We start from the raw sequence: 10,354 nt of genomic DNA on the forward strand, positions 1-10,354 counted from the left end.
ATTCTCCTGAAATTTACGCTAAATAAGACCTCAGAGAGGCTGGGTTAGAGTCCCGCAATGTGATATGGAGAATACAGCGAAAAAATAAAATAAAATAAAAATCACCACATTGGATTAATAAACGGTTGTTTGCTTGGCGGACTGGCGTGCATAGGCTGGGAGACGCTCTGGCTTCGTTTGTGCATTGCTGGGTCAGCAAGATAACTTGTTTAAAAGCAGTTTTTTGTAGCTTGGCGGACTGGATACTTGCGGCTGAAGGGGCTTAAAGCGGCGGCTTTTTGTAACTCTTTGGGGCATGTTGTTCGGGTCGAGCTCAGCTTACTGTTTAGAAGCAAGCGTGTGGGTGATTCGGAGAAGTAGGACAACAGGCATTTGGTGGAGTCGGGCGGACTGGAGAAATGTCTTCGGGTCTGATAAAGCTAAATAGCCTGTTAAACCAGAGGCAAATATAAGGGTGGACTCAATTGGGGTTCCTTGAAAAAGGCTGTTTTTGCCAATTAAAATGTGATCAACTTGGAGTGTGCTTAGAGAAGAGAGAGAAGTGGAATGTATAATGAGTTTGTTGGACCAAAAATACTGCTGTCTCTGTTTCTCTGTTTCCCACACAATCTGAGTTGTAAAAGGTGGAGATTGCACATGTGTTCTGGTACGAGGACCAGGAATGGTGTGAAAGGACATGTCTGACTGGCAGCAAGTCAGACTCAATTCACTGACTTAAAAAACACAGATGATCCTGGCAGCAGAGCTGGTTACACCCACTGAGACAGCATGGCTGCAAGGGTCCTGTGTCCAGAAGTTGTGGCCTTAACAGTTACCACAAAATGCGATTCATAATAAAAAATGATTGAAATCTGTATAATTTGCTCAACAAGACATTATCAATGTTTCTTCGTCAGTAATCTCAGAATTCACCACGTTCCTGGACAAACATCCTGTGCAGGTGCAGTATTTACAATGTGAAACGCTGATATCTACAGCTGTTCTGTATCAAGTGACTGGAGCGCCAGATGAGAAGAGAGCAGAGATGAAATCAAGACAGTGAAACGATGAACACATGTGTAACTGATGTGCCCTCATGACACGGGAGTGTTTTAGGATGGATTCATGCTTTCATGTTGTACAGTCGACGTAAGGCAGATAGTTTAATTTCGGTCAGTGCAGATCGTATGTGAAGTTAAAGAGAAAATCACGAATCTGAGTAAATGTTTGCTGATATTCACTCATGCCAGGTCACTTTACAAACTGGTTAAAGGAAAGAGAAGGTTGATGCCACTCTCAAGGAGGTAGTACAGTACAATTGGAACTTCCAGCCAGCAGCTCGTCAGCGTAGCTGAGCACAAAGACTGGAAACGATAAAACAGCTCGCCTGCCTCAGCGGGAGGTGAGTGCGCCTGGCCAAGAAATTGTCCAGCACATAACAAACCGTAAAGCCAGACAGATTAAGCAATCGAGGTAAGCTTAAGGTCCTTCGGCAGGTTGATCTTGTTACCCTATAGTTTCCGGCCTTTATGCTAAGCTATAAGCAAAACTGCCCGCTGGCTGAAGATTCATATTTACCGTTCATCGATTTTCTATTCTGGCAGGAAAGCAAATAAAGTGTATTTCCCAAAATGTCAAACTGTCTCCTAGACAATTAGATATTTGAGCCAAAAGCTGTTGTATAATTTGGCCCATATTTCTTGATGAGTGTATTGTAAATATTCTGTTTATCCACGCAGGAGAAAACATGGAAACAGGACACACGTTTGTGGTTTTGTTGTTCACTTCAGGTTCAGGTTTCTGTCGTGATGCCGAGGTTCGTGATTGTTATGCCCTGGGCCTCCCAGCTCTCTGTAAACTGGCTCCATGTGGAGTTTACTGAGTTATCGAATCCACATGTTTTCAGAGATGAAGACTTTCAGTCATTATTTGCAGTTGCAACCTTTGTAATTTGTCTCGCATGCGTTGTCATCAATACCTTTTAAAATCCAGCAATGCCCCGAGGACAGGGTTTATTTTTAACAGAATGCAGCTGGAGTCATGCCAGATGACTTGTAGCTTTCCTCTCCTTTGGCACTCATGCTGTGTTCACATGAAAGAGCTTCCTTTAACTCATCACAGGGTCGAACACTTACTGAATCACCACAGGGGGCCAAATGCAGTTCTTGTCGAGAGATAACAAGTTTATGTATCATTTCTTTACCTCGGCAATGATGTGCCATTTGGGAAATGGTCCTAACGTGTAATAATACAACCCCTTATTTATTGGATTTTTCTCACAAACCGCAGCCTTCTCACTAACAACCTGTAATGTCTCTGGCGAGTGAAAATCATCACTTCTACTGAAGAACGACATTGAACATCTGTTTTTCATTGCGCTCTCTTCCAATCTGCATTTTGCAACTTCGCAACATCAGTCAAATGCAAATTGTTAAAAGATGTTAGAACATTTGGAGTTACTATTACATGATCAGAAATAACTGTTGGGGTAAGTGTTCTTTTCATGGGAACAAAAAGAGATGAGAGGAAAGAGGGAGCGATGAGTGCAGGGTGGTGGTGTTGCCAAGAGATGGAATGATAAACATGTGACCCAAAACGGAAACAATCAGGCCCTATTACAGACCCCACGTCAGAGTCAGGGCGAGTCATGCAGCTTCGGATGACACACACCGAAACACACGTTCACAGCGAGACACACGTCGACGTTCCTGCAGCCGACACGTCACGATGTCAGACGCTGGAGCGGCACAGGATTTTCAAGCACTTTGAACCGTCTGTACATTTTGAAACGTTGAGTTTGTTTACTTGTTGATAGGTGTGCTCCTCAATCAATCACGTAGGCCGAATACTTCACAAACTCCAGAAGAGGGACTCATTGTTTCGACAGAAAGAGCCATGTCAAAACAGAGAGAGAGGAAAAAGCACAGAGCACTCTCCACCAGTCCTTATCAACAGAGCAAACACGAAAGACTTCCCATTTCATCATATTTCCTGAAAGTTTGCTATTCAGTGACAAAGGCCAGATTCATATTTCTTCCACCATTCTGTAAATATTCAATTAGTGAGCGTCACATAGCTGAGGCGCACTGTTGTCACTGGTGGAGGTTCTTGCCCTCAGGTCTGTAACCATTTTTAGACGACCTCCGCTCTCATCTTACATGAGAGGTCAGTCAGTGACTTGTTTGCTTTCTGAAACATCTCAGTGCACTTGTCATTCGTGGGCCAAAGGCTTTGTTTTTTAATTAAAGCTTTGAACAACATGTTTCCAGAACTGCAACTCCTGTTACGACACATAGTTAGATGAGAAACCAGTGTATCTACAGCATCAGAATTGTACTGAATGAATTGTAATAATGTAGCCATCGTGTTCTGATTGCATGAGTGATATTTACCCAACACATATCTCTCACCTTCTTTTTTGTTAACTGTTACTAAATAAGTGACTATAATGACTGCATTAGACTTGTTAATGTTGCAGTAACCTCTTAAAGGAAAGCTGTGCATTTGATACCACACTCATATCTGTTTGTTAATAGCATAGCTTTGTATTAAGGGTGGAAATGGGGGAAACACCAATTGCATTACAACCTCACGGTGACAACAAAAATCTAGAAAGTCACCGTGCCTGAAATAGTCCAGCAAATAATCCCCAGTAAAAACTTTAAATTGTAATCGTTGGGCAATGCTAGTTAAGCTGTGTCCTCGTGCTTCTAGTATTTATTCTAAGCTAAGCTAATTTACCCCAAACAGTACAGCTTCATAATTAGCATACAGACAGGAGATTGACATTGATCTTCTCATCTAACTCTTGGCAAAAAAAGCAAATGAGCACACTTCCAAATATGCCAACAGTAATCTTTACTTTGCTGTCCAAATCTTGTGTTATGCCTGTCTGTGTCTTGAATCAGATTTCTATCCTTTTCTTCGATGTGCGTTGCTCCATGAAACGAACACCAAGATGCTCTTGTGACGTATTTATTCACAACATTCATAGAAAAACAAGTGAGAACTGAAAGAGATACTGGAGTCCAGATCTTTTTTTTGTTCACATTTTCTTTTTATGAACAAGTCCTCCATCACAGCTGTCTGCATCTGCTAGCTGTCAGTGTGAGCAGCAGGCCATCCATTTTGTTCATTAGCGGGCCTTCCTCTCAGCTTCCCATGGTTCTATGTTTGTGTGCATGTATGAACTGTGACCTGAGAGCTGATACTGTCGGACGAAATGATCTGAAAGTCAGAAATGCATTGTATCATTGGTCTAATGGCTTCCTCCTGAAATAATGGAAAGGAAAGTTGACAGACCGAGATCCTTTGATTGATAATTGTAATGTGGGAAATAGATCATGTACACATCAGCATGGCATTTCTGCTCCAAATATTTACATTCATCTTGATATAAGATAATCCTAATGACATTTTGATGGTCTGTAAACTTTCTGAAAGACAAAGGATCAGTTAAGGAGACTTTTCATGTGGGATTTGTAAAGTAATTTATTGTTTTAGAAATTACCATTTCGCTTCCCAACAGAATTCATTTTGTTCTGAAAATGCATTGTCACGGATACAAAACCTGCTCTACACTACGCAACTTACCAATATACATGTACATATACATATACATATATATATATATATAGTTATCTACTCTGTTGTAAAAATAAATAAATTAGAACAATAAATAGTCTTTTATTCGACATAAGCAGCAGAGGTAAACAAAGAAACTGTATTTCTGTAGCTCTGTTTCCTTGGGTCGTATCCATAAAGGGAATGTGACAAAGTTCAACGTTTCAACTCTTGACTTTGGCCGTCAGGTGATAACTGTCCAAAAAGGCCATTTTTACCATAAAAGTGATAGATGGCTCAACTGAGTAGTTGGAGGTATGTCGGGGACACATGGTGCTAGGTCAGTAAGTTGAGCCAGTTAAGATTGTTTGTTGCCTCGGAATGTGGACAACCCCTGCCCCCCTGTCCTGTCCCACTCCCCCATCCCACCACCTCAAAAAATTGCACAGAATGCCGTCCAGTTCTCCAAGCCTGAGTGGTGGCATACATGCTTCTCAACCCCCCACACCTTGCTATCGCTGTAGCTCTGGGGAGTGCACAAGAGGCATGTGAAGTTGGAAACAGGATTGGGATAGATAGGACCCCTGCACAGCGCCTACGTATCAGGAGGCTGCAGGAGGCAGGAGGTGGGCCTGGAGAGTTCATGTCTTGTCAGGTTGCCTCTTGGGGGTCTTTTCACTGCGCCAGGACACATGAAGTGCTGATTAGTGTTTGCATCGAGCGGGGAGGCCAGAGATAAGTGGAGAGGAAGACAGATGTCAGGGGGAAGGAGAGGGAGGGGGATAACTGACCCACTGGTTCCCACCACACACTGTAGGATGAGCTCGGCTTGGTCCTTTGGGAAGTCTTGTGCCGTTTCCTTCTTGTGGGTTTGAGGACACACCTTGGCATCTCTATTGTTGACTGTAAATCTGCAGCACACTGTCTTTCCACTGTCTGAATGATCATCAATTGGAGCGCACCTAGTTTCACGAGTCGTGAACGTGCACTTCCAATCTCACTGAGTAACGTTTACAGAGATTCCAACCTCCTTTTGCAGCTCACTGTTAGTTCTGTGTCTTTCCTCTTATTTTAAGACTTTACGAAGAGTTAAACTCTCTCAAAACATGGACTATCTGCAGCCGCACTCTGCCACCACCATGCCTTCAAACTTGTACTTGTAGGTGACCACGCCTGTGTCATCCAAGTACAGCAGGGAGATGGGGTCCAGCTTGGTGGGCACGCAACAAGCTCGTGCCGCCTTCTGAGGACTGTGGATGTTAATCAATGTCTGGACGATGGCATGCTTGGTGGGTGTGACGTGCTTTGTCAGTGGGAAGGAACAAATGCCAGTGCACTCAAAGGCGTCGTAACCAGTGGGCGCCAGGATCCAACTGTCCCATCCAATGTCCTTGAACTCTACGTACAGAGATTGTTTCTTGCAGTGGTTCCCCTTGGCATTGCGACGGATGCGGGACGCTGAGTCGTAGATCAGATTGGAGCGCATTTGGATGAGGTCCTCTTCATCTGGCTCTGCTTCTTCATCCGCCTCATCCCTGTCCCTCCCCAGCTCCCCCCACAGCCCATTCAGACCCATTCCCAAGTCATTCTGGAGAACAATGTCGGCGGTTTCGTGGTCGATCATCTCGTTCAGCTCGCGCTTGTCATCACGGTGATCGCTACTTTGGTCGTCAGAGAAAACAATCAGCAGTGGTTTGTGTTTTTCCTCAGGGCTGGTGTCAATCTTCATGTCTCCTTCAGCTGAGTCTTTGTTGTCCTCCGTCATACCTTGAACATTGTCTTCATTGGCCATGCTGGCAATGTGCACTTCCAACCGGTGCGTGGTGTCATGGTCAGATTTGCGCCAGCGTTGAATAGCAGCAGTGAGGTCAAAGGCCTCCCAGCCGTTATCGGTGCCGTAGACCTGACGTGAAGCCAACTCCGCCAGCTCTATCCGCTCTCCTCCCCCTCTGAATCCATCACCTCTCACGGTGTTCTCATCGGTCATGTTGTCATCGCCGACATACAATTCCAGTTCGTAGATAGTGACCTTGCGGTCGACACCAGCGTAGAGGTGGCGGTCAGTCTGGACAAGTGTGTAGAGGCGAAGCTCGGCCGCTGTGATGCGTTCATGATGGGGGACCGACGCATTGAAGAGGAGTGGGTGACGCCTTACCCCTCCAGCACCCACAACACTGGGAGATGAATCTGGGGAAGAGAATTAAATGGTGAAAGTTGAACTTCTGTCAATTTTGTATTGTCTTTTTAATAAAGTTTTCAGCTGAGTTCTGCAACATGTACTAACCCTATCCTATTCTAACCCTATTGAGGATGACATCTTCAATTTCAGACTTAATTTGGAGACATTTAACTGTCATTACTGTCAACTTAATGTTACTGCATGTTGTCCCATTACAAAAGAATAATATCATTTACATGAACATTGCCTTGAACAGAGAAGTAAAAAGAAACAGGGCCATGACTAATGCTTGGATTTGAACAACTACATCTTGATTTAGTGACAGTCTAATTAAAAACCACAAGAATATACAAAATATACAAGAAGTCCTTTGTTCTCAGTTTCACTCCTTACATACCTTGGCCTCGCAGACCAGAGTGTGATGAGTCAAATACAAATGATATTTAAATCAAATATGTCATAAATATATTCAATAAACATGGAAGCAACTGAAAGAACAAAAGTTGTAATTTATTTTGTAAATCCAATTGATCAACAGGGCATAATCATATTCAGCAGAGGGTCTTTACCTTCATTTTTGAAGCTGCGGATGATGTTGGCGGTGGGCATGGCAGTACGGTCATTAGCGAAACGGTTGTAGAGCTCCATCATATACTCAGGTGGCTCTTCTCGAGTGCCTCCAGGATGCAGCGGAGGGGAACCTAAACCAGACAGGTTGAAACTCCGCAGAAACTGTTCCTTCAGGCTCTCCAGCAAGCTCTGCATGTTCATGTTGTCGACCTGCTCCAGCAGTGAAGGATCCACCACCCCTCCATGCCCGTCTCCCAGCCCCGGAGCGGGGCGATACCTCTGATGGGTGTTGGAGATCGGGCTGCTCTGTCCACAGAGTCCCTGGATCAGTAGGATGCAAAAGAGCAAGAGCAAAGTCCTGGAGCTGCAGATGGTTCCCAGTGGAAAGACCCAAATTCTCGCCATGAGAAAAACAATCTGCAGCTTTCTATTGTCTGCCCTCTGAGCTTCTCTATGGACAAGCTGATGCAGCAGTGAGACAAAATGATTGTGATATCTGAACACCTTAATCCAAAGGTTAATTGAAATTGTGGTCAGTTCATCTGCAGACAAAGAAAGTTCTGCATCCAGTAGACAGACGTGTTGTTGACCCCTGCACTGACCAGTGCGAGCCTCTGCAGGAGTTTGTGTTCCTGCTGCGTTCCTCCAGATCTCACAGCATTTATTCTCATGCACACCTTTTGATGTCCTTTGTGACAGGGCTGCAGTTCCGGCGACAGGGTGGCCAAGGCTTGGCTTTGTCCGTCCGAGTCATCTCTGTTGTGTCCTCTCCTCTTGTCAGTCTCTCTCTGCGCTTTTCTCTCTTCTTCCCAGCTCTTTCTTTCTGTCCCTTATCTATGACATGGTGGGCTCTGCATTGCTCAGTGCTTTTGGTCTCTTTGCTGGTGTGTGTGTGTGTGTGTGTGTGTGTGTGTGTGTGTGTGTGTGTGTGTGTGTGTGTGTGTGTGTGTGTGTGTGTGTGTGTGTGTGTGTGTGTGTGTGTGTGTGTGTGTGTGTGTGTGTGTGTGTGCGTGCGTGCCTTCAACTTTGTGTGATGCACACGAGCGTGTGTTATCTCACAACTTCCTTAATGAGGATTTTGTAAACACGGTGCTGTAGCCTCTTCCTTGTGGAAGCGCTATTTTGTTTGGGTGGGTGCTCCAGGGTTGATATTCTTCATTTGTTTATTTGCTTTGTAAATGGTGGAGTTCTGCGAGCTGCCGCCTCGGCTCCATTGACCATTTATTTTTGACAAAATACACCGAGGCTCTGTTGATATCGTTGAATGTAACAGGATACATCTAGTAGACACCACTTGGCCAAATGAAATTGAAATGCAATGAGGTGTGAGGCCTTAATGATCGAGGATGAAAGATGCTGGTTTGACGGTGAGTCTGGAGGACATTACAAGTAGCTCACGGGGACAACAGAGTCGCGCAAAATAACCAGTCACGTTCATTCAATAGAGTAACAATCAACCCCTGTTGTGCTTGCTGAAATGTTCAGTGTGTAGTTCCTCTTCTGGTAAATTGACACTGTGGCTTAAATTGGGCACAAAAGGGATCCTTTAAAAATGCAAGCGCAAGGTCGCAAAATAAGGCGAGAACAGATGAAGCATGTGTTGTGAGGCCTGAACAGAGCGCCATAGAGACACGATTAAACATGATGGAGCTGACTGTCTGTCTCCGCTACCAACATGGAGTCAAGAGGCTGGTCAGATGTTTTCTGATCAGATTAATAATGACTCACGCTGGGGCTCCTCTGCAGATTTGAATAACTGTTCCGTTCGTCACCTGAACCCTCATCTCACTACACAACTGTCCTTCATTCCTGAGCTTCTTTGTGTGACCTGCAGATACACTCCAGATTGCTGCGTGTCACAGAGATGGGAAGGAATGAGCTTTTCCTGCCTCTGCCACTCATCTGCCAGGCTGACAGTTGACAGATGTGCTGTTATCTGTCACTCTGTTAAACTGCTGCCGCACATCTTCCTGTTGGCCGTAAGAGGGCTTGATAACGGCAATGTCCTTTTGCACACACACACACACACACACAGTCGGTCCCATACATATGGTCTGTATTGTGGACCTATGGGTGTAACATATGTGGATTTATGAAGGCCCGAGTTGCTATTTTGGGATTGAACCTTCCAACAGACAATATTTTGTGCAGATATCAAAGATCCGAATTCAATGATTTTCATCTGCGTTTCCCCCACAGTGGTATGTTGTTTATGATCCACTCCCATAATACCAACAACACCAAAAGACATCAATTGAGTTTAAGAGATTCTTAGGAAATCAATGTATATTTAAAGCAGCATTAAGTGACTGCATTGGAACTACACTGACATATTACCACCATAGAAAGTCATTATGATGAATGTGTAATCAAAAATTGCCGATTTACATATGCAGTAAACAGAGTAATGTTAGCATTCCTTTGCGGCCGTGTTTCTGGCTGCCTAACACATTTACGACCGATATACACACTCCTGAGGGGAAACGTCTTTTCTGTCAGTCTGCTGTTTGCTGGTCAAGTATCGCACATACTTCTTTTGTAAAAAAAAAGACGTTGCGAGCGAACTAAAACAGTAAAGTTACACGACGACGAGCTGAAAAACACTGATGCTCTGTAGCTCTGAGCCGAGGGCGTCTACAGACAGTTTGACATTTATGGTCAATTTCAAACAATTTTACAATTCTTTCATCGTTCCACAAAGCAGGAAAAAAAACATTTGGCGATGCTGCTTTCAGCCGTTACGTTCCAAGCCGCTGGAGCAGCATCTGGAGATGATGTTGTGTTTTACAATCGTTGATATTTTATTGTATTCATATTTTACTACTTTAAACATCAACCAGGTTTTGCCAATGGCTTGTAAACCTCTTTGAAATGCATTTGATTTGTTTGAAAGGTGCTCTATAAATAAAGTTTGATTGATTGATATCCAATAATTAAATTCATGACCAAATGCCTGCGAACACTGCCGATGTTCGCGTCTGCACTTTGTGTTTCGTGCTACTCAACAAATATGCTACAAAATGTTAAGAAGTGGTAAATATGGGGTGTAAGATATTTTTATAC

At 44.0% G+C, this 10,354-nt stretch overlaps 1 protein-coding gene across 1 annotated transcript; it reads right to left on the reverse strand.

Moving 5' to 3' along the window:
- Positions 1-5,653: 5,653 nt before the first annotated feature.
- Positions 5,654-7,696, reverse strand: bmp10 (bone morphogenetic protein 10; the record flags this gene model as incomplete). Its single annotated transcript, XM_079269879.1, has 2 exons — positions 5,654-6,729; positions 7,291-7,696. 2 exons carry the CDS (start codon positions 7,694-7,696, stop codon positions 5,654-5,656), a joined length of 1,482 nt encoding a protein of 493 aa, XP_079126005.1.
- Between the last annotated feature and the right edge of the window lie 2,658 nt (positions 7,697-10,354).

This window comes from Melanostigma gelatinosum (assembly GCF_949748355.1).
Source record: "Melanostigma gelatinosum genome assembly, chromosome: 6".
Taxonomy (NCBI): Eukaryota; Metazoa; Chordata; class Actinopteri; order Perciformes; family Zoarcidae; genus Melanostigma; species Melanostigma gelatinosum.